A 27,967-nucleotide genomic window follows, 5' to 3' on the forward strand; every position below is an offset into this window, starting at 1 on the left:
AAAGCGCGGCGGCGCGCGGGGCGGGCTCCCGGGCTCCAGCAGTGGCGGCTCCCGCCCCTGCGCAAGCCGGGGCCCCGCGGATCCCGGTCGTTGGACCCCAGTGCAGGGTCTCCGTGGTGCGCGAGGCAAGATGTTGAGGCGCAGCTTGGAAAACCGGTAACAGCCCCGGGGTTCCCGCTGCCCAGGGTGCCCCACACGCTAGGGCTTGGTAAGGGGGGACGCGGAATCTCTCTCAGTGGGGCCTCCGCCCCGAATTCGGCCTCGGGCAGGCGGCTGGGCCCTTCCCGCCGCACCGTAGGGCCTAGGCCTACCTCCCCGGGCTGCGGTGAGCCCGGATAGTAGCCGAGCACCCCGGCTGAGCAGTCCGAGCACCCGCCAGCCTGCAGCAACGCGGCAGCCGGAGCCGGGCCTCTTCGTGCGCCTTCCCTGTGGGCCCTAATGGGGACCTAGGGGAAAGGGAATCCGCCTCGGGAGAAGCTGCTAAACCCCTGGGGAATATTTGCATATAAATTTAACGTGGAGATGAAGCCATCTTGTCCCTAATAAGAAAGATTAGATTTGTTTTGTCATCTTTTTCTCTAGGGATGCTCAAACCAGACAACTGCAAAATGCTGTCACAAATGTGGAGAAGCATTTTGGAGAGCTGTGCCAAATATTCGCTGCTTACGTGCGGAAAACTGCCAGACTGCGAGACAAAGCAGACCTCCTGGTGAATGAAATAAACGTGTATGCCTCTACAGAGACCCCAAATTTAAAGCAGGGTCTGAAAAACTTTGCTGATGAGTTTGCCAAACTTCAGGATTATCGACAAGCAGAGGTATGGCGTGAGGTCACACCGTCATGGTTATGAATGAGGCCTGAAGTAGTGGATGAAGGAAACGTGAAGACTCACTTGTAATCTTCAGTGGTGAACATGCACTTGATGATAAACCTACCTTTTTATGTCTGTAACATTGTGTGAGTCTATTAAAGGGAAGCTTCCTGTGATTTTACCGTTTTCAAACTAAAACTTCAGGGTGTCTTGAATTTTCCCATTTCGTTTTCCAACTTTTGGCCAAGGGGTGGCTATTACAGGGGGTCTTAAACATAATGCCCATGAGAAAGAAAAGGAGCATGACTTGTCCCTTGTGGCCAGGTAAGTCTAAAACATGTCTGGAGATGGAGGATATTGGGAATGGTGGTGTGAGTGAATAAGTCATAAATGGACAAAAGATCTTTGCTACTTTCTTGCTGGGGGAAATTTGTGGGGGCAAGGAGAGGAATAAGCACTGATTTATATTGTGGATGCAAGCAATGAAACTTTGTCGCAACTTTTGGTTGTTGGTGGGGGAGAGGGAAGAAGTTGTCATTGTTTTTGTTCCAAATGCCCATTTTTTCCTTTAATGACTTATAAGCACATTCACTTGTATTTATTTTACGTTTCAGGACACAGGTTAACTGCTCAGAAGTTGCGCAAATTAGCTGCACTGCACTTTTCTCATCAGTGCTTTGGTCTTTAGGTTTTTTTCCTTTTTCCTAAAGCCTAAAACAGAAGGCTCAATTATTAAAAAAAAAAAAAAAAAAGAGACTATAATGATCTTTGAACCTATAATTGCTATTCATACAGAAATTTGAGCAGTAATTACTTTTGGGTGTATTTTTGGATAACTTTTGTCATGTATTTCTTCTGTAATAACTTTCAGTTACATGTAACTGGTGACTATTTCAGAAATAACATGTGCACAGGTAATCCTGAAATTCTATGTTAGTCAATCATTTCAGTGTCCCTTTCAGAAAACCTTTGTGCTGTTTATCAAAGAGCAAAGTGAATTGATTCACTTTTGTTCTCCTTTTTATTTCCCTCACTTTACCAAGTGGTAGAAGTGCTAATGAACAATGGCCAAAAGGTAGGTAACAAAAAGGAGAACAGAAAAGACTTGGATAACCCTACACTGAGTAAACAGTGTATGGACTATTCAAAATGGTATAGACTAAACTATCCTGAATATTGATGGTTTTTACTTTAGGATTCCTAATATTTAAATGCTCGATGAGAACTTGATTTTCTTTGTTTTTCCTAAAACCTTTTAAAATGAAACATTCAGATAGGTTTTATTTTTTAAAAAATATGAAATGTACTCACTATTTAAACATGTATCATCAAAAAAGGTCCTTTTCCTGCTACAAAAATAATACATATTCTTCTTAAACAGTTAAATACATGTCATCTTGTATTACCTATCCTGAAAAAGAATATTTTAATGCCCAAGAGTTATCTTTCTTATGCTATATACTTGCCTTTTTGCTTCAGGGTTTTCCCCTAGTGCTAGTGGTAAAAGAATTACCCAAAATGTGATTTTAAAAATGTCTTGTTTCAGAAAAACTATTTACTTCTAAATAAAAGAGAGCACAACCATACAGTTTGACAGTTCAGGAACACTTCAGACCATTTATCTTGTTCTCTATGCTTTGATAATCTGTGAATGGCTTCCTAGGGGAAAAAAATGCAGCTAATACAGTGGTCTCTAAGCATTCTTGATTTTTGAGGAATGTGTTGCTTTAAATATTTCCCACATTCTGTATCTTTCAGCTTTGCTTTTCTTGTCTGGAAGTTTGGGCTATTAATTTTGGAGAATATATATTGAAAATATCCAACACTGAGCTAAACACACTAAAAAAGATAACTATTAAAAGTTGAGATGTCTTAAAACTTAGCCAAAATCTCCATCTTTGAGATACAAAGTAATACAGAGGCGATGGTATGGTAAAGATGAGCTCTTCGGAAACCTGAGACATTTTCTTGTCAAAATGGGTACCAGGTCTTTTCTGTTTTATTACTGAATAGATTAACAGTTTTTAATATGCTTCATATGCTTAAGTTTAGATGCTGCGCCTTAAGTAATTGTGGTGATTATTAAAGATAAGTTGAACTGTGACATTTTAATTTAAACTTTTTAAAAATTATTCTGTGTAATATGTTTAGGTTAAACATCACATCTCTTATTTCAGAATTAAAATTTTGATCTGTTTCTTTTCAGTTATATTTTATAATAATTTTCAATAGGTTGAAAGACTTGAAGCAAAAGTAGTTGAACCATTGAAAGCTTATGGAACCATTGTAAAAATGAAACGAGTAAGTAAATTCATTATTTTTCTATCTTTATTAGGTATTCTAGAGTATAAGGCTTCCAATAATGGTTCTTTTAATGAAAAGTATAAGGTAGTGTTTTTTTTTCATTTTTTAAACATTTTGAAGAGTTGTCATTTCTTAGAACTTTGAGAATAATGAAATATTTTTAGTGAACTTAATAAAAGCATTATTTTTGTTTATTGTAGACACTTTTAATACTTATAGTCATGAAGAATATATGAACAAAAATTATTTTGCTAAAATATAAGTTTATATTTTTGTTTTAAAGCAGGTAATAACATGTAAATGCAAAATGAATGTGACAAAGTTTTATTTTTTAATTGAGGTATAATTAACATATTAGTTTTAAGCACACAACATAATGATTTGATAATTGTAGATATTTTTAAATAATCACCACAGTGAGTCTAGTTAACATCTGTCACCACACATAATTACAGAAACTTTTTTGTGAATAGGGCTTTAAGATCTACTTATTCCCTTAGCAACCTTCAAATATGCAGTGCAGTGCTGTTAACTATTGTCCCCATGCTGTACATTACATTCTCCAAGTTCTGTTTTTTACATCAATTTTACTGAGGCATAATTTACATGGGATGAAATTCTCCCATTTTAAGTCTTCATTGAATTTTGACAAATGTATGTATACATGTAACTGCCACCACAGTCAAAATTATATATATTCATATATGATTATATATGTGTGTGTTTTTACCTGGTTATAGTTTTACATTGAAATTATCTCGATGTCGTTATTTTAAGGGGATATTAAGGAAACGTGTGCACTCTCACGTAGAAATACGCACTGACAACACAGTCGTCATTCCTGCCATGAGGATGCCTGGGTTGAACAAGATGATTCTCCCATTCTTAAAACAGAGTGTGTGTGTTTTATCTCTAAAATCACAGAATATTATTAATAAAAAAATGCCTATTTGCAGGATGACCTCAAAGCAACATTAACAGCAAGGAATCGAGAAGCTAAACAGTTAACTCAGTTAGAAAGAACACGTCAACGAAACCCATCTGACCGACATGTTATTGTATCCTTTGAATTCTGGTCTTTCAAAAAACATTCTGTGAGGTATGCAGTACAAAAGTAAATATATATGGAAATTGTGCATTTCTACTTTTAAACATGCAGAGAATTTGAATATGGAGTTTGAAAAGAAATATGCATTTATGAATTCTCACTGTAGAATTTAGATAACTTTAAAGAAAATACACCACTTAATTCGGTCCCCTTATGTTGTTTTTCACAATATGTAGTCAAAAAATAAAACAGTCATAAATGTAGGTGTTTTTATAAAGAGTTAAGTTCAAAATTCTGAGATGTGTTTCACATGATGACTAAGTATTAATTATAAAATTAAAGATGTATCATTAATTGTAATTTAGCAATTACCATCTGTCCTGCTTTTCAGAAAAAGAAGGAAAAATTTTTTCGCCAGTATGATTCCATCTTACAAACAACAGACAAAAAAATGCTATGTGAAACCATTATTATGACCTCAGCCAAAACCTTGAGGAGACTCGAAAATAACTGATCCACAGCTGGGCACTAAGTGATTTAGGCAGGAGTGTCTACTGTAAAGTAACGAAGTTCTTCTATTAAGAATAACTGTTTTCTCAAAGTGGATTGTGCCTTGTTCTTGGCTAAACACAAGAACAGAACACAGAGCCTTGGCTAACTGCCAGCACCTGGGATCGGTGCAGTTGTATTGGAAGTACTAACTTATCCCGCTGCCTCTTTTTCCCATTCCTTTATGTCTCCTTCCTACTTCTTTAAGGTTTTCACTGCCCAGCTCAGCCAGAAAGCACATGAGGAGGGGCTCTTTGGGGGCATTTGAGGTTCCAGAACACCTCCATTCCTGAGGTGAATCCCTTGAGCAGTGATTTGGGGCTGCGCCAATTGCCTGGTCCTCCTTCCTTTGGACCAAAGGTACATAATGCCCAACCTTGTAATTTAAAAAAAAAAAGGGCAGCCACAGGGCTGGAACAGGAACATCTAGACAGTACTTGAGAGTTAAGATCTACAAACTGGAGATTATAAAGTCTAGGTTTTTAAGTAAATCAGACAAACCAGAGAATGATGGAAAATTTATGACTGACAAATAGGGACTAAGGTAGAGGCCGGGGAAAGTCACTAGTTTTTGAGAATTAAGCCAGAGGTAAAATTTCTGTTGTTTATAGAAGAGTACATAAAGGCAGGGAAAAAAATGTCACATCTGGAATCCGAGTGGTTGGCAAGGTTGAATGAACGGTATTAGTATTGACACTCAACACAGAAATGAATCTATTCCTAAAACAAAGATGTTACAGAGATAACTTAGATGCCATTTTTTAAACACTGCTGTAGAGGAAGCAGGTCTGCAGATTTATATGGGGAGAAAAATGCAACAACTGAATACCTTATTGCTATAGGTGAATTGCTATGCTCACTGGGAAGAAAACTGTGAATCCAATGGATTTTGACAACCTGAGACAAGAAAATAAAGTATAATCTACATATAAATGAATTTGATATAAATATATTCTATCACAGCATGATAGAATATTTACAAGGCTAGGCCCTTAAAATTTACTGAACTATTCAAAAGAAGCCCATTAAAGTTCAGTATGTACCATATTTTGCAGTGTATAATGTGCACTATTTTGCCCAAATTTTTGAGGGAAAAATAAGGCTATGCATTATACATGGGTAGTACTAATTCTGTGTCTATATAAATGTTTTTAATTCTCTTATTCATGCTCATGTGTTAAAAGTCTAACTCTAAAAAGCAATAACAGTATCCATATGCAAAATAATACTGTGGAATACAATCATCAGTTTTGTTTCTAAATATAAATAAATTGAATTTAAAAATTAAAACAAAAGATCTTTTTCCTGAAGGTTTCAACCAAAAACATTGGGTGCGCATTATACATGGTAAAGTACAATAAAATGGAATAATTTTGGTACAAAAGGATAAGGTAAAGAAGAATCCCAGGGGTACTGCCCGCTCACCCCCAAAACCCCTGGTGGCTTCTGAACAAGCCACCTGTACCACAATTGGAAAAACATCAATCTAGCTCACCCTTTTATAAGCTATTTTGCACTCATGAGTACTTTTATTAAATATACTGATATTCATAAAGTCCTGTAGTATTTTAATCAAAACCATTTCCTACTCAAATCGGTACATTATAGAATCTTAAACAAAAGGAAGAAACAAATCTACACCCACTTTGTTAAAAATAGCTGTGTAGCTTTGGGCAAGATGCTATGCTGGAACAAAAGGATTTAAGACATCAAGAAATGAAGAGTAGTTTTTGGACGGTGGTAAATTAAGATATCTATGCCCCAGCTATCGCTACTGCTCCCCCATTTGTTCCTCATTTAGCCAAATTTGCCTACCCTTCCAAAATTTAAAATGAACCATTGATAAATGGTGAGAGGAAAGAGATAAAAGTCAAAAGAGAATATTCACAAGTAAAGAATTGCATGAGTTGCATGTAAAAACAGTATTAAGAAAGAGTCCAGCCCTGGCCAGTGTGGCTTAGTGAATTCAGTGCCGGCCTTCAAACCAGTGGTTGTTAGTTCGTTTCCTGGTCAGGGCACATGCCTAGGTTGTGGGCCAGGTCCCCAGATGGGGCATGTAAGAGGCAGCCAATCAATGTTTCTCTCCCTTTCTTTCTCCCTCTCACCTCCTCTTTCTAAATCTTTTTTTTTAAGAAAAATTAGTCTGCTTGAAACTCTCATTAGTAATAAAATGTTAACATGGATCAAATAACTAAGAAATTTTTTCATACTAATGGGTCTTCAAAGAAGCTCTATTTCTGTTTTACTTTTGAATTTCCTGTGAAGTTATATTTTTAAAAAATCCCCAGCCCAGTAATATAGAGAATTGTTTTTGATTACTAGATATGATTAAAGTTAAAAGTTTATATGGTTTTAAAAATCTTTACACCTTTCATGGAAAACTTAATACACACACACACACACACAGAGGTATAAAAGAATGTATTTTTAAATGCTTAGTATCTTGAAATTGTGCTTGAATTAACCCAGTTGTCACAGGGTATACTCAGTACACAGTTACAATTAATGTATAATTTAATTGTAAGAGTACTTGATTTTAATTTATTGAAAAAATTGTTCTCTTTGAAATGTATTTTTTCCTTTATGAAGAATTTCAGTCACAGGTGGGTAATAAAGTGGTGTGTCGAGATGGATCCTTAGAGTAAACCATTTTACTTATTTCAATTTATATATTTTCTTGAAAAAGAAAGCAAGGGCTAAATGTCAGAATATTATGTGTCAAATACATTAATGACAGATGCAGATTTTTCCCATGAATTACTATTAAATGATGATGTGTGATACTTTTGAGGAAATATAGTACTAGCATAGGACATAAAACTTTATTAGAAAAAAAGTGAATCTAAAAATTGGACTTTTAAAATCTGTTACTGTTTTTTTAAAAAAAATCTTAAACATTTTAGTTAACTATTGACCTAAAGAAAGACTTGCTTTTTTAAAAGAAATGCATGATTAAATTGGAAATGTTCTGCACTGTACAGTACTGTAGCCACTAACTATGTATGGCCATTAAGCTCTTGAAATGTGACTAGCATAACAGAAACTAGATTTTAAATTTTCATTTCATTAATTTAACAATGAATAGCCACATGTGGCTAGATAGTATGAGTACTTACTAGAGTACATGCAGTGTTAGACTTGTCGTCTAATTTAGTAGTTACTGGTATATATGCTTCTTGTAATAGGTATTAACTAAATAGCAAGTGTACTATTGTTAGCTTATAATATACAAACAGAAACTTGATGCTAAAATAAGTATTTGTAGTGTATATTCTACTCTACATATTACAGAATTAGAAACATTGAATGCATTCGAAGAACTAGAAATTTGAAAATACTTAAATCACAGGCTCTTTATTTTGGGGGAAGATAGGGTTAAAGGGGAGAGAAATGATAAGAAAAAAAAGAATAGTATGATAAATGGCACAGACAGTGAAATAGGTGAAAGCTGTAGAGAAATACAATTGTTTTTATAGTGAATCATCCAAGGGTGATGTAGGGAAATAATGAGTTTGTAGAAGGAAAGGGAGGAGTTTTGTTTTCTTTTGTCTGAGATCTTAAGTCATGTCACTTAATAGATTTAACATTCTTGATTCTGCATGTGCTTGTAATATAGATCACTTTATTTTATGTGGCAAAAATATTATCAAACATTTACACTGTTATGCCAAAAAGCCAATAGATTCAAATGAATGGATTCTGACTTAATTTTTTTTCATGTCTTTTGTTGGGTAATACTTTTGTAGGCAGAAACAGAATTGCAGAGAGCTACGATGGATGCTACCCGAACAACTCGTCACCTGGAGGAAACTATTGACAATTTTGAAAAACAGAAAATAAAGGATATAAAGGTAATAGAGTATATGCTAAGGTACAAGGCATGTTTTTAAACCTTACTTTGTTTTAAATTTATGAAAAATGTACTCTGATTTTTTAATTTTTTAATTACATTTGCCAGATGCCAGATTTTCAACTTTTTATCACAAATACTACTTACTCAAAGGGAATTCATTTATTATTTTTATGTATCAGGTGCTGTTCCAGGCACTTTATATAAATTCTTTTAATCTTTACAGCAACTCCATGAAAATGAGCTGACATTACCATATTATGTAAAAAAAAAATTTGAACTATAAACCAATTATGCATTTAAAACATCTATGCTTCCCTTTCTAATACAAATACACTATTATTAATTCTTTTTTAAATATATTTTATTGATTATACTATTATAGGTATCCCAATTTTATATAGGTATCTCCCCTTTGCCCTCCTCCTCCTGGTACCCGCTTCCCTCCATCATTCCCCCCTTAGTTCATGTCCATGGGTTGTGCATGGGTCCTTTGGCTTCTCCATTTCCTATGTTATTCTTAACCTCCCTGTCTATTTTCTACCTACCAATTTTACTTCTTAATCACTGCACCTTTTTCCCCCTTCTCCTCCTTCCCCCTTCCAGCTGATAACTCGAAATGATCTCCATGTCTATGATACTGTTCCTGTTCTGCTTTCCTTTGTTTGGTTTTTTTAGATTCAGTTGTTCATAGTTGTGAAATTGTTGCCATTTTAATGTTCATAGTTTTGATCTTCTTTTTCTTAAATGAATCCCTTTAACATTTTATGTAATAATGGCTTGGTGATGATGAACACCTTTAGGTTTACCTTTTCTGGGAAGCACTTTATCTCTCCTTCCATTCTGAATGATAGCTTTGCTGGATAAAATAATCTAGGTTGTAGGTCCTCACTATGTATCATTTTGAATACTTCTTGCCAGTGCCTTCTAGCCTGCAAAGTTTCTTTTGAAAAATCAACTGGTAATCATATGGTAACTCCTGTGCAGGTAACTCTGTTTTCTCTTGCTGCTTTAAAGATTCTGTCTTTATCTTTAACCTTTGGCATTTTAATTATTATATGTCTTGGTTTGGTCCTCTTTGGGTCCAACTTATTTGGGACTCTCTGTGCTTCCTAGACTGTATGTGTTTCCTTCACCAAATTAAGGAAGTTTTCTTTCATTATTTTTTCAAATAAATTTTCAATATCTTGCTCTTCCTCTTCTCTTTCTGGCATCCCTGTGATTCAAATGTTGGTATGTTTGGAGATGTCCCAGAGGCTCGTTATACTATTTTTTTTTTTTAATTCTTACTTCTTGCTACTCTGGTTGAATGCTTATTTCTTCCTTATGTTCCAAACCATTGGTTTGAATCCTGGCTTCCTCCCCTCCACTGATGGTTCCCTGTAGATTTTTCTTTATTTCACTTAGGGTAACCTTCACTTCCTCCTTTATACTGTTGCCATACTCAGTGAGTTCTTTGAATATCCTGATCACCAGTGTTTTGAACTATGCATCTGATAGCTTGCTTATCTCCATTTAATTTAGTTCTTTTTCTGGGATTTTGTTCTGTTCTTTCATTTGGGCCGTATTTCTTTGTCTCCTCAATTTGGCAGCCTCCCTGTGTTTGTTTCTGCGTATAGGAAGAGCTGCTTTGAGTCCCTGTCTTAGTAGTGTGGCCTATTGTAGAAAAGGCACCTGTTAATTGTATGGGGCAGAGTCTTAGGTAATCGTCAGGATGGGGCAGCCCATTTCACAACTTTGTGGATCTGTCAGGGGAGAGATCGGAGAGGAGACAGAGCCACTGCACGGCTTCTGGAGGTTTGCCTGGCACTTACCCTGTTTCCAGTCACTTCACCCACTTCCCTTATGCAACTGGCACCCTTCCAGCTATTGTACGAGTGGTGAATCCCAGAATGGGTGGGTTTGGAGACATTCTAAGTTTGTGTAGGCCCTTTAAATGGAGTTGTCTGAAAATCCAGCAGGTTTTTTTGTGTGTGTGTGTGTGTGTGTTTTTTTTGCCACCCCAACTTCCACTGAATTTTACAGCCAGAAGTTAGGAATTTATCTTCCTGGCACTGCAACCCTGGGCTGTGTGGCCTGGCCTGGGGTGGCATTGCTCACTCCCAAGGTTCCAATCCCAGTTTTCATCCACCATACGTGAATTTAAGACTGTCCACTTCGCCACTGCTGCCATTCCTCTGCCCCACACTGCATCTCTGCCAGTCTCCATGACTCCACCCCTCCTACCCGGCTGGATGAAGGTGGCTTTTCTAAATCCTTGGTTGTTAGATCTAGCTGTAATTCTTTCAATGGTTATATGAGGAGGCGAAGCGTCCTCATCTTTACTAAAGTCCCTATTATTGATTGTTACAGCATAAAGCTTTCTAATAACCACATAGTATCAAATAAATAGGGTTAAGAATGTAATCTGCAACCACTAATCATGTAAACTTGCAACCCCTATGATAAGGTGTCACAGAATTGCCTTATGGTGTTGTAACACATTAATAAGTAGGAAAACTTCAGGATCATGGATTCCAGAAGGTCTTCGGTGACTTTTTCATAGGCATCTTGGAAAGATTTGGAGGATTGCGTAGGACCACATCATGTTCCTTAAAACAGGTCATCTATGGATGTTTTTTTACTGCAAATTTTCCTGGAACAAGTTTTAAACAGAAGTATTTGGTCATTTTACAATTATTAACAAACATCCTGTTTCCACAAGTTATGTTCTTACCAGTAAGCACTATTTGCTACTTACTTATATCATTCCTCTCTAAAATATGTAAAATAAAATCCATTTACACCTTTAATTTTAATTCCCCCCCACAGTTTCAAAGGATTTCAGAACTTTGCTTTTTCTGATAGCTAGGCTCAAAGCTGTCTGGTTTTGTCCCGAGAAGAGTTTTTAGAGCCTTTCAATTTAGTCTGCATTCCGCTGTGGAATGGTAGATTGCTACAAATGACAGGCATCTCAGGAAGCTGCCCCGAGACAAACGTCTTTCCTGAGATGAGAGTATGACGAACAGATATAAACCTGAAAAACGAGTGAAAACTTGTGAGGTATGCCTGATTTCACTGCTTCTGAAGGGCTTCTTTAGTGATGGGAGTCTTGATTTCTGACTCTCACCAGTGTTCCTCGGGTCTGCAAAATTTTCTTTCACCCACAGCAGTCTGTCTCTGATCTTTGGGCTCACTGCAGTGCTCCTCCTGCATGCTGACTACCTCTACAGGTGCATTTAACACCAGCTACAAAACTAGGGCAGAGTGAGTGAGTGCTGAATTCCCAACTACAACTCCTAATACCTCGGTTTTCCTGAAGCAATAGGACATGGAGAAAGGAACTGCACACTGGAGGGTGCACAGAGAAGGAAAGGGCTTCCAAGTTTTCCTTTGCCTGCAGTATCATGCAATGGGAAGAGGGAAGTCTCCTGGTGGTCACAAAAAGACAGGAAGAAACCTACTTCTTTTAAAATAGAGCTGGTACATCATATACCACACAACCCATTTAAAAGTGATTTTTTTGTGTGTTCAGATATGTGCAGCTATCACTACTCACTTTTAGACCATTTTCACATTTTCCTCATCTTCAAAGTGAAACCTAGTACATTTAGCTTTTAATTCCATGTTTCCCGCTCCCACACCCCTACCCCAGCCCTAAGTAGCCTCCTCTACTCTCATGTCCTCCACTCTCATGTATCAATTTGGCTATTCTGGACATTTCATAGGAACAGAATCCTAAAATACATGATTTTTGTAACCGGTTTCCTTCACTTAGCATAGTACTTTCAAGGCTCATCCATATTGTAGCATGTGTCGGTACTTATTGCCTCCTTTTACTTATCCATTCATCAAGTGATGGGCATTTCTGGTGTTTCTACCTTTTGGTTACTGTGGTTAATGATATTCATCAACAAGTTTTTGCATGGACATATATTTTTATTTCTCTTAGGCATATACCTGGTTGACTTCCTAGATCCTGTGGTAAATTCTCATCATTGTAGAAACTACCAGACTGTTTTCCAAAGTAGCCACCCCACAAGTATGAGGGTTCCAGTTTCTCTGCATCCTCACCAATCCGTCCATCAGACTTTTTCCTTATAGTCATCCTAGTGGGTGTGAAGTATTTCACTGTGGTTTTGACTTACATTTCTTGCTGATGCTAACTGGCCATTTGTTTTTCCTTGAAGAAATGGCTATTCAAATTCCTTAGCTATACTTTAGTTGGACTGTCTTTATATTGAGTTATAAGAGTACTTTGTATATTCTGATATAAGTTCTTTATCAGATGTATAATTTGCATTTTTTCCTATTCTGTGGATTCTTTTCATTATCTTAATGGCATTCCTCGAAGCATAATTTTTTATTTTTAATCAGTTTTATTTATACACCATTGCAATAGGATTTATATGCTAATGCTTTAATTTTGTGTAAGAGTTAAGGGAGTAGTACCTCCAAAACAGATCAAAATAGAATTCTTCCAACAAAAGTCAACTCAGAACCGATTTCTCAATACATAAAGTTTTAATTTTAACAAAGTCCATTGTCTTTTTGTTCTTATTGTTGCCTGTGCTTTTAGTGTCGTACCTAAGAATCCATTGCCAGATCTGAGGTTGTCAAGATTGATCCCTGTTTTTTTTCCTAACCATTTTTATAGTTTTTGTTATTTCATGTCTTTGATCCATTTTTGTACATGAGCTAAAAGTTAAAAAACTTCATTTTCTTGCGTGTGACCACCAGTTGTCCGAGCACAATTTGTTGAAGAGACTCTTGAAAAAAGTTCTGGCAACCCTGTTGACTTTTTAAATAGTTTAAATATTTAAATCAGTTGACATGGTTTTTGTTTCAGGTTTCTCATTCTTTTTCATTGATTTATTTATATGTCTGTCTTTATGTTAATTAGCATTTCTGTGTAGTAAATTTTAAAATCAGGGTGTGTGGGTTGTTCCTCTTTGGTCTTTTTAGAGATTGTTTTGGCTACTCTGGATCTGGTGTAATTCAGTATGAACTTTAGACTCAGCTTGTCAGTTTCTGTAGGAGGTTAGCTGGGATCTGATAGGGACTGCATCAAATCTGTAGGTCAGTTTGGGAAGCACTGCCATTTTAAGATTCATTCTTCCAGTCCATGAACATGGGATGTTTTCCATTTATTTCAATCTTCCTTAATTTAACAATGTTTGTAGTTTTTAGAGTGTAAGTTTTGTGCTTTTCTTAAACTTTTACCTAAATATTTTATAAATCTCCGTGATACTATAAATGAAATTGTTTCCTTATTTCATGTTTGAATTGTTGCAAATAGACAGAAATACAATTTATTTTTTTAGTAGATTCCTTAGGATTTTCGGCATACCAGACCAGTCTGTCATATGCAACATAAAATTTTAAGGCTCTAGTAAACTCCTAGAAATCAATACCAGGGTCTACAGTTCTGAATCTCTGCTCTGTATGTCCTGCACTGCTTATAACTCTCACTACGATTTTTGAGGTGGGATTAAATCAACAAGTCCATCTGAATCTTGGTAGCATTTATCAGCAAGATAGCACAATTTCTAGGCAAAGACTTTTCATAGGAACTTTGCAAAGAATTTGTCCTGAGAAAGTTGGTATGAAACTTCATGTACACAATGTGTAAAAAAAATCACAGCCCCATTTGTTTCTCACATAACAGAAAGTCATCAGCTATATGGTAAGTGTCCAGAGAATCTCAGATTTACAACATGGATCTTGACTAGGGTTCACTCCTGAACAGATAGGGACAAGTGGTAAAGTGTGGTAAACAGTGTGGTAAAGTAGCTAACATGAGCAAGAAACATCTTCTAAATTTTTAGTAGCTTTATTTTCCTTATAAAATCACCATAAATTTTTTAATTAAATTGAGAAAAATATAGTCCCACTAATCAGAAATAATCCATTAGCATTTGATTTATATACTCTCGTACTCTTTTACTATGTACATAGACACAAGAGATATGGTAATAACACATTTTTTAGTCTTTGACTATGTCACACATTCTAAGCATCTTATGTGGATAAACCTCATTTACTCCCCATGACATCATTGTGGAAACTAATATGGTTACTCCTACAGTTATATTTAAATGGGAACACACTAGCCCTGGCTGGTATGGCTCAGTGGATTGAGTGCCAGCCTGCAAACCAAAGGGTCGCAGGGTCAATTCCCAGTTAGGGCACATGCCTGGGTTGCAGGCTAGGTCCCCAGTTAGGGGCACATAAGAGGCAACCACACATTGATGTTTCTCTTCCTCTCTTTACACTCTTTTTAAAAATAAATAAAATCTTAAAAAATAAAAAAGAAATAAATGGGAATACTCTATATACAGCATCTTTGTAAAATTTAACATATCATGGATATATTTGTGCTAAGAAACAGATCCATGTAACCTATTATTTTTAAATCTCTGTCTACAAAACTTGAACTAGTTTACCTGCTTATAAAACCTTGTGTGAGCACCCCAATGTAACAATTAGTATTTTTAATAGCCAATCTGTTATGTAAAAAATCAAGTGTCTTAATTGGCATTATTGGTATTGTTGAAGCAGAGTACTTTTTCATCTATTTAATGACACATTTTGTTTCTTCCTTAAATTATTCACACTTGTCCTTAACTCATGTTTTTTAATGTTGGCATTTTTATTAATTTGTAGCAGTTCTTTATATTCAGAAAACCCTTTTAGAAAAAATATGCTGCAAATGTATTTTCCCATTTTGTTGCTTATTGTGTGTTTTTGCTACCTTAAGAGTTTTATTTTTGTTGTCAGGTCTGTTAGCCTTGGTGTCATGCTTAGAAAAGTTGTTTTCATTCTCAAAATTATATAAATATTTGCTTATATATTCTTGTTATTTATATGATTTTTAAATATTTTAACTATTTAATCTTATAGTAGTGTTTTGATGTGGTATGAAGAAAATATGTGACCTTATGCATAGAAAGTTCTTCTGACACCATTTATGGATTAGCCTCTAATCTGGAGAGCTGTCATTTCCCCTTTACTTGCCAAAATGTAAAAACAAGACCATTTATAACTTTTTTGTTAAATTATCCTGCTTGCTAATTAAACCAGATGAAAGTTTTAATATTAGAATAAGGAACGTTTTCTAAGTTAGCTGGTTTACTTCTTGAGCGATAAAAATACCTAATTTATGTTGAGTACTTACTCTAAACTAATAGCCATACTATACTTATTCTTGGATTAACTTTTAATCCTTAAGACAGTACATATGAGGTTCATACTATTATCCCCATTGTGTATATGAGGAAAATGAGGGAAAGGAGCAGGGTTTAATATTGCATAGCTGATATGTTTCAGTCATGATTTGAACCCAGGTTTATTTTAATCCAGAGCCCACATTTTTAACTACTCTGTTATCGGCTTTACAGAATACTTGCAGATAGGTAAAGAATTTTTCAGATTAACTTCCTGCCCCCCCACCAATAAAAACTGTCTTCTAGTCATACCACATACATATGAAAAGGGGTAAAAAAGTAACTCTATCTCTGACCATACTGGCCCATAACCTGAGATCACTGAAAGTTAGCCATGTTTACTTGAGGAAAATTATTTCTAAATATGATTTGGTCCTAGAAAATGACACACTGAAATCATTGTATTTCAAAAACATAATGCTTTCCCTGTTCTTATATCATTTGCCATCTAATTTTATTGTTCCTTGGAATGTTATCCTCCTTCCTGCATGTTTTCAGTTATTTTATGAAATTCTAGCTAGAAATAAGAATATAACTAGCAGTTTTCCCTCTTCATATCCTCAGGAATATAATTCTCCTCTATGATAACCTTTTTTAAATGTATTTTATTGATTATGCTATTACAGTCGTCCTATTCTCTCCCCTTCAATTCCCTCCACCCTGCACACCCCCGCCCACCCATATTCCCCCCTTTAGTTCGTGTCCATGTGTCATAAGTTCTTTAGCTTCTACATTTCTCACACTACTCTTGCCATCCCCCTATTTTCTCCCCACTGTCTATGCTACTTATTCTCTGTACCTTCTCCCCCACTGTCCTCTTTCCACTCCCCTGTTGATAACCCTCCATGTGATCTCCATTTCTGTGGCTCCGCTCCTGTTCTACTTGTTTGCTTTGTTTGCTTTTGTTTTAGATGTGGTTATTAATAACTGTGTTTTCTGTCCTTTCCCTGTTTATATTTTTATCTTCTTTTTCTTAGATAAGTCCCTTTAACACTTTATATAGTAATGGCTCAGCAATGATGAACTTCTTGAACTTGACCTTATCTGAGAAGCACTTTATCTGCCCTTCCACTCTAAATGAAAGCTTTGCTGGATAGAGCAATCTTGGATGTAGGTCCTTGTCTTTCATGACTTGGAATACTCCTTTCCAGCCCCTTCTTGCCTATTAGGTCTCTTTTGAGAAATTAGCTGACAGTCTGATGGGTACTCCTTTGTAGGTGACTGTCCCCTTATCTCTTACTGCTTCTAGAATTCTTGCATTTTAATCTTGGGTAATGTGATTATGATGTGCCCTGGTGTGTTCCTCCTTGAGTCCAACTTCTTTGGGACTCTCTGAGCTTCCTGGACTTCCCAGAAGTCTATTTCATTTAGCAGATTGGGGAAGTTCTCCTTTATTATTTGTTCAAATAAGTTTTCAATTTGTTGTTCTTCCTGTTCCCCTTCCGATACCCCTATAATTCGAATGTTGGAATGTTGAAAGATGCCCTGGAGGTTTTTAAGCCTCTCCTCATTTTTTTTAGTTCTTGTTTCTTCATTCTTTTCTGTTTGGTTGTTTCTTCCTTCTGGTCCACTCCATTGATTTGAGTCCCAGTTTTGTTTCCATCACCATTGGTTCCCTGTGCATTTCCTTCATTTCACTTAGTGTAGCCTTCATTTTTTCATCTAATTCGCAACCAAAATCAACCAGTTCTGTGAGCATCCTGATCACCATTATTTTGAAATACACATCTGATAGGTTGCCTATCTCTTTCTTGGTCACTTAAAAGTATTGGCTCTGGGGCTTTGATTTGTTCTTCTGTTTGAGCCATAATTTTTTGGTCAGGTCATGCCTGTTATGTATGAGGTACAGAGCCTTAGGTGTTCAACAGAGCGCGTCAACCCAGTTGCTGGGTTGTGACATGGTCTGGTTGATTGGTTGTTGGACTTCCATACAGTTCAATTTTCTGTCTGTTCTGGTTGGTTTTTGTTTCTACTAAATCTTTGTTGTCCTTAATCTTGGTTGTGTGAGGAGGCACAGTATTTCCACCTATGCCTCCATCTTGGCCAGAAGTCTCTGTGATAATCTTAAGGTTTCATGGCTCTTGGGTCAAAATTCCAAATCTAGGATACTAGCTGAGCGGTTCCACTGATTCCCCATCAGGTTTTTACCACAATAAATAAATAAATAAACAAACAAACACTATAAAAATTAACAGCTTATAGAGGGGTATAATATAAATTTTGTCAAGAGATAAAAGTTCAAACCACAGAGGACTAAACCAAAGTATAAGAACACTTGAGAGTGAGTTTCTTCCTCCTCCATAGTAAGTAATAGTCATGTATAGATTTAAAATACTTAAAAATGAAAATAAATTTTGAGATTGGAAGATGCTAACAGATTCAAAGTCGATCACTCTTTTAAGTGTATATGTTCTCTTATCAGAGGATATGTATAAACAAAATAATGTATCTTTCTTTAGTGACAGGCCTATCGACATATTTCAGGGCTTACTTAAAAACTAAGGAAAATGTAACTCCTATAAAATGTTAGCATTGAAAAACAGTTTATGGATGAAATTGCTCATAATGGAGTAGATTTGCATTAAGCCTAAACCTGCTGATTTAGGTGTGATAAATTTAGAAATATTTGGACTTCACTAGGTATAAAATAGTGTGATGATCTATCAAAGATTAAGAATATCTACTTGTAAAAATATTTAAAAATAGGAGTTAATACCCACTTCATTCAAGTGATTTAAACTTCATTCCTTATGTGAGGCTATTTTATTTATTTCTCAGGTGCTTTTATAATATAAGACAAATACCTCTTCTCTCTCCACATAAGTAAAGCTAAACCTTAGAGATATAGTGAGTTCTGTTCCAGACCACCATGGTAAAGTGAGTAGCACAATAAAGCAAGTCATAATTTTTTCATTTCCCAATGCATATAAAAGTGATGCTTATACTATACTGGATTCTATTAGGTGTACAATAGCATAGTGTTTTTTTTTAGCATAGTGTTGTTTTTTTAGCAACATACTTTATTGCTAAAACATGCTAAGCATCACCTGAACCCTGATTGAATTGTAATCTTTTTACTGGTGGAGGGTCTTATCTTCAATATGTAAAAAATGCAATATCTGTGAAGCATAATAAAGCAAAATGCAATAAAACTGATCCACATAAGTAAACAGATGGTCTCTAAATCCTTGACTCAAAAATTAAAAGTGTCTGACATTCTAAAATATATATTCTCCACCTCCCTCTGTACTGATCTTAAACAAGTCTAAGGGCTTATTCTATCAGTCTAGTTTTTTATTCTACTTCAACATTAGTTGTAGTTGCTAAAATACCAGCTTCAGAACTGAACTGCTTTATCTAATACTCATAAGCATGTGGTGACAGTTCATAAGGTCATACATTTTAGTTACATCTGTTTTATCACAAATCTCCATTACAGGGTATAAAGAGAACTAAAAAAATAAGGGGTAAGTAAATGGTGATAGGAAGTATTTTGTATAATTAGAAGGTTTTGCTGCAAAAGGTCTTGCAACTATTTTTTTATTTGCTCTGTAGAAAAACAAATACCCCTGTATTTCATAAAATGGCAAGTGTATAGTAAGGAATAACTTTACTACATTCACAGTGCAATTTTATATGATTGTTTAAATTCAAATTTTTGTGTTTTTCAGACAATATTTTCAGAATTTATCACTATTGAAATGTTATTTCATGGCAAAGCGTTAGAGGTCTTCACTGCTGCCTACCAAAATATACAAAAGATTGATGAAGAAGAAGATTTAGAGGTACAGCTATGTCTGTCTAAGCTCAGTTCTTCTATTAGTATCAAAATATGTAAAAGACAGCATCAGTGTTTTGTAGTAAAAATATCTTAAATTAGGTATGGGGTAAAAATATCTTAAATCAGACTACTACAATGGTTAATTTGTCATTGTGTACAGTCCCAAATAGCTGAACTGCTATGATTTTTTACTTATTTAACTTTTCAAGTTAACCATGGTAATGTTCCAAGAATTAATTTCTTACTAGCTAGTAAAATTTAACCTAAAAAGGGGCATTACATAAAATAACGTTTCATTTTGACTGGGAATAAGTCACTTTAGTGTGCTCAAAATAACATTCATTGATTTGAGCTAACATTTGAGTGTTTACACCATGCACAGTACCCAAAGCTTTACATGCATTTCTCTCATTCACTCCTCAAACAACCCTGTGAAGTAGGTGCTGTTATTAATGCTCATCTATAGCCAGAAAAACAGGCTTCATGGCTTTAAATAACTTGCCATGACCACTTAGTAAAAAGCAGAATCAGGTTTCTAGTCAGCTTTCTGTGACTTAATCTGTAAACTATGAAATAAATGTAGGCATATATGTATGGCTTGCTTTGTACAGATAATTAAATGCAAGTAAATCTGGCAACTAATATTACAGCAAGTAAATATCAAAACCTGTCAACAATAAGCATATCTGAAGAGTATATGACCTACCCTCGTACCTTCCAAGAGAGAGAGAAAATAAGCACAAAAGTATTTTTGCTGAAATAGATAAAATGAATATTCAAGACATACTTTGTACTTTCTATTTCTACAGAAGTGAAAAGGGCCGTTTTCTCAAGATACAACCATCTGTATTAATAAGTGATAGAATTTGGGAGTGTCTGCCATTTGACAATTTTGAAGATTCCCCCAGTTTCTTTTTTAACTAACTTCCACAAGCTTTTCACTGCTACACTGGTTCCAGTAAAACCTGATTATATGAAAAAAGGTGCATGTTTAGTATGTGTAGTTTTCCACTGCCAAAACCTATCACAGCAGTTTTATCAGTTACACATGTGTGATTATATTTACATTTACCGTTTGTCACTAGATGGCTTCCTAAGTGCCCACTCCTTCTAAATACTAAAAGTAAGATTTCTTAATTTTCATTCCTTTTTAGGTGCTATTTTAAAAAAATAGATTATCAAGTTTTTATTGGTCATTTGTAAAATAAAGTATCAAATGCTTATACAGTGATTACTTTGGACCAGCTACTCATCTTATGCATTTTATTTTAATCCATGAACTTTCATAGAAATACTTATTACTCTCCTTTCTATGGATGAAAAAACTGAGCCACAGTGAGGTTAAGAAACTTCCCAGAGGTTCCCATAGCTAGTAACATAGCTGAGATCCAAATCCAGCAGCCTTATAACACTGTTTTTATCCTCTCCACACTACTATACTGCCACACTACTTACAGTATTTACCTCATAAAATGTTCATTCAACAACTATTTATTGAGCACCTATTATATACCAGGCACCATTCTACATGCTAAGGATTTAGCATTTTAAGTTAGAAATGGAGTTCAGACAATAAATAAATATATATATATGTATACTGTATAACTAAGTTTTATAATGTGATCAGTCTCATAGGGAAAACATACAGTGTGCTGGGAGTGTAATGTCATGGAGGACTCCAAACAGGATGAAGCATCAAAAGAATGATTTAATTGGAAGCCGGAGGGATGAGTAGGAGAGTGCCTGGCAACAACTTTCAGCAAGAGATACACAACGGTTCTGAGGCATAACACATTATAGGTTCAAACTATTACTACTATGCCATACAGAAAGAGAAGACAACAGTCCGCAGAGAGTAATAGGGCCAAACGAAGTAAAATTATATCAAACAGGTACCAAGAAGAGGAATGATCTTTTAAAAGCAAGGTTTCTTGGAAACAAGTACAGGACATATACAAAGAGGAACAGAGAAATAACTTGATATTCTTTTTAGGTAGTCCATGCTTTTGAGAACTACCGAGACTTACTCTGGCAGCACTTAATTTTTTTGCAGTTAGGCATCTAGCTATTTCACAAGCCATCTTATCTTATATGTTCTTCACATAAAAAGTATTCACTGGCCCATTTGTTCTGTGCAGTTACTTCAAAGCATATTTAGATCTTGAGACTGACTCCTAGAAGAGATCTTGGGCCATACTGGAAAATGCTTTATTGCCAAGCTGTAAATCTGTTATTTTGCAATAAGAGATTCATTTTAACTGGCTTAAAATTTTAAACCAAGGGTGTATATTATCTTCCACTTCCTACTCTTAACTTCATTTTGCTAGAAAAGTTTTAAAAAGAGAATCTTGTTCTAACAAAAATATATCCCTTCCAAATTCCTGTTGATTGAGTCACCAGCTTTTGTATCACACCAGGATGCCAGTGTTCCATGTCTGGCACCAAACACAATTGGGTCCTCAGTAACCTGTTAAATAACCTAATTAGCATGCCTGAATTGCCCTAAAATACAAATCTTGCCTCTTGTGTTAAGCTTCACCCCTTGATTTCTTTTTTGTTCCATACTTCTCTAAGGTTTAAAGAAATGCATTATAGACATCTTCTAGTTTGGGTCGCCTTTTTCCCCAAAAAAACATTAGGATTAAGTTCATGGTAACATCATTAATTTACCAGGTCACTGTCTTAAGCTAGGAAAAATAAAACAGTTCCTCCTTGCATTAGAGGAACTTAAAACCAGTTGCAGAGACATAATTACAAAACAGTGAGATGAAGGCTGTGTTAGGGTATGAACAGTAGAAGCTACTGACTAGAGAATAGGAGAAAGCAGATGACATTTGACTTGGCTCTTGAAGGTTGAGTGAATTCCAGGATGAAAAACCAACACTGCAGAGTCAGAATATAACATGTTCTGCATGCAGGTATATAGGCTAGAAGTGAACAGTGATGGGTAGGTTTGGGTGATCTTAAGATGTGGATGTCACCTAAGACATCTGAACTCTGGGTAGTCAGGTGACACATAATTTTTTGATATGAGATTCATATTTTGGTCTTGAGTAAGGTCATTCTAAGCCACAAAGATAAATATGTAGTCAAAAATTAAAACAGAAGTACAGTCAAACCTCAGTTTTCAAACATCTCCAATCTCAAACAGTTCAGTAACTGATTCCACTGTACCTCAAGTAAGGAATTTAGGAAGAATGCTCACACTCCTAGCTTGGTCTACTAAATGTATGGTAATGTCTTTCATTGTAAAGGTCAATCTAGAGCTACACTGTCCAGTGTAGTAGCCAGTAGGCAAGTGTGGCTATTTAAGGTTAAAATAAAAAATTGAGTTTCTCAGTCTTAGGAACCACATTTCAAGGGCTGAGAAGCCACACCCATGGCCTTTTTGGACAGCCTAGAAGAGTAAGCATGTCCATCATCTCATTAAGTTCTAATGGACAGTGCTGATTGAAGAGAATAGAAAGCAGCTGGGAACATAAATGTAGCCATCAGAAGAGGTCCATAGAGAACTCGTTGCAGGGTGGCCAGTAAATACTATAGGTAAGATTTTCAGAGAAAGGTGTCAAGAAAAGGAAAGGGGGACTAAAGGAAGTTCTTTAAAAATATTTATGGTTCAAGGACTAAAAAGAAGATGTGAAGTAATAGAACAACTGTACATGAAAAGCTTAGTGAAGGCATGCTTTGGGAAGTTATGTTTCAGTGCAAGGTCAGTGAAGATGACAAAACAATAACTGGTGATTTTTGCAAAAGCAATTTCAGTGGAAGGTAAAAGCCTAATTGTAGTTTACTGACAAATGAATAAAGAAGTAGAATATTAAAGAATTTTTAAGGAATAAAGTTTTATCTTAAAGTAAATAAATAAAAAAGAAAAATTGATCTTGAGTTTGTTTGCTTTGGGAGGGAACCTGTACAGAGAGAAAGCTTTTATTTGCTGGTTTGGTTTGAAGTTTTGGACAAAGAAAAAAAAGCACCTTGGAAAGAGTCAGAATGGCATTTACTTTAATGGGGAAAAAAAACATGAGGTGAAGAGTTAGGGAAAAGGGGAAGGAAGTTGAAGTAATTCACATCTGATAACCTTACCTTTTAGTCTACATGTTAGAGAAATGGGGCAAAATAAAAGATACATATAGGAAGGCTTTAAAAAGTGGTAAGATCTGGAACCACAGCTTTAAGGAAAAAGAGCTGACAAGTAATGACAATCCAGATCCTAGTGAAATTGGAATCCATAAATTATAGTGGGTCTCCAGTGGAGTTATATTGGTAAGAGTTGAGGATAGGCACAACAGAAAGAATCAGAGATGTGCATTTGCAGCCTTCCTGAGGGCTTGCATATTCTTTTGGGGTGGGAACTTTTACATTTCCCCAGCAAAATCTCTCAAGTGACAGTTTCAGGATCCATCATTATCACATATGGTTCAAATAGAATTTTTTAGTTTTCAGCTTTACAACTTAAAATATTTTTTAATTTTTTGCCCTGGCTGGTGTAGCTCAGTGGATGAGCGTGGGCCTGCGAACCACACGATCACAGTTCGATTCCCAGTCAGGGCATATGCCTGGGTTGCAGGCCAGTTCCCAGCAGGGGACTCATGAGAGGCAACCATACATTGATAATTCTCTCCTTCCCTTCCCCTCTAAAGATAAATAAATAAAACCTTTAAAAAATAAAATATTTTTTAATTTTTTATTTTTGTTTTAAACTTATAATAAATAATTGAAATTTTGTACTGGGAAATAGGGGTTGGGGGAGGTTACTCTAAAAAAAACCTTAGCCCTGGCTGGTATGGCTCAGTGGATTGAGTGCCAGTCTGTGAACCAAAGGGTCACAGGTTCAATTCCCAGTCAGGGCACGTGCCTGGATTGCTGGCCATATCTCCAGTAGGGGGCACACAAGAGGCAACCACACATTGATGTTTCTCTCCCTCTTCTTCTCTTCCCCTCTCTAAAAACAAAAATTTTTTAAAATCTTAACTAAGAGGAATTCAACATGGCTTTCTAGATTTCTTTTATTTAATATCTACTTTATAATGTTTTATCATTGCAACAGGTTTTCCGAAATTCTCTGTATCCACCAGACTATTCATCTCGTTTAGATATTGTAAGAGCAAATTCGAAGTCACCTCTTCAGAGATCTCTGTCAGCTAAGTGTGTATCTGGAACAGGACAGGTGAGCTAAACGGTAACTTGAAAGAATTTGAGCTGCTGCCACTGGAATTGTTTAGTACTAAAAATGTTTCCCTTAAATCATATGACCTCATGTAACTTATTCTTGCTTATCCTCTTAGACATAATGGTACCCAACTGCACTCCATGCATCTGTTATTTCTTTTATTATGCTTTATACAGTAACACACACTACTCTCTAAAGCAGAACCTTCAGAGCCAAGGTGGAAAGACAGGAGAATGCTAATCTAGATTTGTTCTCTGGTATAGTATGAAGAACATAGATTCTGAAGTCAAACTACTTAAAGTCCCATAATCATGACTTATTGGAAATTATACCTAAAAAGCACTTTTCCTGAACATTACCATAGATCCAGAAGAACAGATCTTTAGGTAAAGAGCTAATTTTCTCAGTCTATATCCAGAAAGCCTGAGTTACCAGGTATGTAGAACAGAAGGGCTCAATAACCTTCTTCTCTAAGGGACCACAAAGAAAAATAATAGATTTTGTGGGCTGTACATATGGTCTCTGTCCCATCTAAGAGCAGCCATAAGCAATACATTTAAAAAACAACACATGGCTGTGCTGTGGTAAAACGTTATTTAAAAAAAAAAAAGGCCAACTGGGCCATGGCTGGCCAGGTCCTGATCTAGAGAGCTATGTGTTTTTCATATCTTGCCTTCAGAATTTAAAATTGAGCAACATATTTTCAAAATAAAATTTTTAGGTAAATATGACCCAGCACCTTCTGTTTTCATCTGTCCTCTAAGGATCTATTTACTGCTTTATATTCATGCATCTCTCCCCTTATACAATTAAGGTAATACATTAAGATTCCAACATTAAGTGACGTACAAATATATTACGTAAGTTTAGTATTACAGTACCTATGAAGTTTTGTGTGACTATTTAGAGTTAATGATGTTACACCTAAGTTAGATAACATCTCTGTAGCACTTGAGAATACATTACCCCAGGGTTTCTCAACCTCAGCACTATGAACTAGGGGCCAGATAACCTGGTGATGGAGGAAGTAGTACTGCCCTGTGCCTTGTAAAGATGTTGAGCAGCACCACTAGTCACTACTGAAGAGATGCTACACACAGAAGCATACACACCCAGTTGTGACAATTAACAATGTCTCCAGACATTGCCAGATGTCCCCGGGAAGACATAATCACTCTCAGAAAGGTTTGGAACAAGATGACCCAAGTGGTAACAGTCAGGACTTAAAGCTAAGTGGTGAATTCAGACGGTCAATTTATTCTATAAATTACTCCATTTAAATTACTCTATTTTTATTTATTTTTTTAATTTTATTTATCTTTAGAGGGGAGGGGAAGGAGAAAGAAGGAGAGAAACATCAATGTGTGGTTGCCTCTCATGTGTCCCCTGCTGAGAACAGGCCTGCAACCCAGGCATGTGCCCTGACTGGGAATCGAACCGCGATCGTGTGGTTCGCAGGCCCACGCTCAATCCACTGAGCTACACCAGCCAGGGCCAAGAATTGTTTAATCTAAAGTTTTTTGACATTCATAATATACTGAGACTATACTTTTTTCCAAAAGTATTTTGTTATTGAAGTACTGGAATCCAACTGGAATGATTAATTTCACATTTTTATTAAAAAAATAACATGAATGGGAAACCTTTTGACTGGTTTCCACCTTAAAATGCAGTAACCCATAGGGAATTTTTATTACTGAAAATCATTATTTATGGACATTTTTCTGATGTATTTATGTGTCCTTTTCTATAAGGGCATGTCTAAAATACCAAGCAGGTACAAACATACATTTTTTAAATACGGTTTTTTAACAGGTATCCACCTGTCGACTAAGAAAGGATCAACAAGCAGAAGATGATGATGAAGAGGATGAAGACTTAGATGTAACAGAAGAAGAAAATTAGTTTATGAAGACAAAGATGTAACAGAAGAAAATTCATTTTCTTAAGTAAACTTCACATTTCCATTTTTATCTTAAATGACTTGGAATCCAAAATCACTAGATGGTAAAACTTTATACTGGTTTGATATATTAAACCTCAACATGAAATCTTACTGGAAATGAAAAATAAAGGAAATTTATGCTGACAAAAATGAAGGCTTTAAAAAACATTACACACCAGTCATTTTAACATCCTGTCTAGCAGTATGTTATCTTTTTGTATAGGTTCCATTTTTTAAAAAAGATTATGTATTTTAAAAGTATTTCATATTAATTACCTAGTTGAGGTTACAATAAATGACCAAACAGAAAATATTTAACAATACCACTTGCTTCTTTTAGGTTAGACACCATGCTTTCATTACCAGAAAAGAGTCCTTGGTCATTCTGATTAAATACAAATTCTATTCTGTAAAGCCTTAATCAAAAAAAAATCTTCACTTTTACTTTAACCTGAAGTTTTATCTTTTAATACATAAATTTACTTTTCAACAAGAGCATAATCACCCTTGATTAAAACTAATGGGAGCCTAGGATGTCAGTGTTCTATAACTATACATGTAGCACATATTTCAGCTTTTAAAAGCCACCTTCAGCCTGATTCTAGTTTTAAAACTGCTGTCATACTCAAGTTGTCATGGTGCTACTACAACTTTTGGAAAGCTGTAATTTGGTGGAATGTTGCCTAAGAAAACACCATGGAAAGGCATAAATTATTTAAAATTCTAAGAAAATTTTACCAAATTACCATCTAATAAAAAGGAACACATAGTCACAATTATTCCTGAAAATGTAAAACTAATTAGAGCCTTTCAGTGCATCTGATGCTTTTGTTTCTTTGGATGGGGAATACTTTGTTATTTCATGGATCCCAATCAGGCATATAAAAACTACGAAATTTACAAAATCATTTAGGAAAACTACAAAAAGCAATCGTTCATACCAAAAAAATAAAAACTTCCTAGAATGGTTTTTTGACTTTGTTATTCATGGTTGTTCTTAACAAAGCACTGTTTTCCGAGTATTCCTATGTGATAAAATTACTTCAGTACTTTAAAATATTCAAAACATTTTAAAAATCCTAAATAAATTGGTATTCTTAAGGAACTGAGGATATCACTGCATTTTTATTTTCCCAGTACTTAAACCTGGTGTTGTACTTGAGAGGAAAAACAAGGTTATATTTCTTTTGCTGCAACTTCTCCTGAGCATCAGTTGCCCAATCTGTACAGTCAAAACAGTGTGACATGTAAAAGAATCAGCAAGTAATAGATAAAGAATGTATGCTCTGCCCTGGCTGGTGTAG

General features: G+C 35.6%; 1 protein-coding gene across 1 annotated transcript; it reads left to right on the forward strand.

Annotated features, from left to right (window-relative positions):
• Nucleotides 1-27,820, forward strand: CIBAR1 (CBY1 interacting BAR domain containing 1). Its single transcript, XM_037058728.1, has 9 exons — nt 1-156; nt 583-817; nt 3,044-3,112; nt 4,072-4,173; nt 7,310-7,315; nt 8,459-8,563; nt 19,439-19,552; nt 24,596-24,715; nt 26,534-27,820. Exons 1-9 carry the CDS (start codon nt 131-133, stop codon nt 26,621-26,623), a joined length of 867 nt encoding a protein of 288 aa, XP_036914623.1. The 5' UTR covers nt 1-130; the 3' UTR covers nt 26,624-27,820.
• The last annotated feature ends 147 nt before the right edge of the window (nt 27,821-27,967 follow it).

This window comes from Sturnira hondurensis, unplaced genomic scaffold (genome assembly GCF_014824575.4).
Source record: "Sturnira hondurensis isolate 20B ecotype Veracruz unplaced genomic scaffold, ASM1482457v3 Scaffold0010128, whole genome shotgun sequence".
Taxonomy (NCBI): Eukaryota; Metazoa; Chordata; class Mammalia; order Chiroptera; family Phyllostomidae; genus Sturnira; species Sturnira hondurensis.

Coding starts and splice junctions, on each gene's coding strand:
- CIBAR1 (XM_037058728.1), top strand. CDS start 131: ATGTTGAGGCGCAGCTTGGAAAACCG. Junction 8,564..19,438: donor AGAAAATAAAGGATATAAAG/GTAATAGAGTAT, acceptor TGTGTTTTTCAG/ACAATATTTTCAGAATTTAT. Junction 19,553..24,595: donor ATGAAGAAGAAGATTTAGAG/GTACAGCTATGT, acceptor TCATTGCAACAG/GTTTTCCGAAATTCTCTGTA.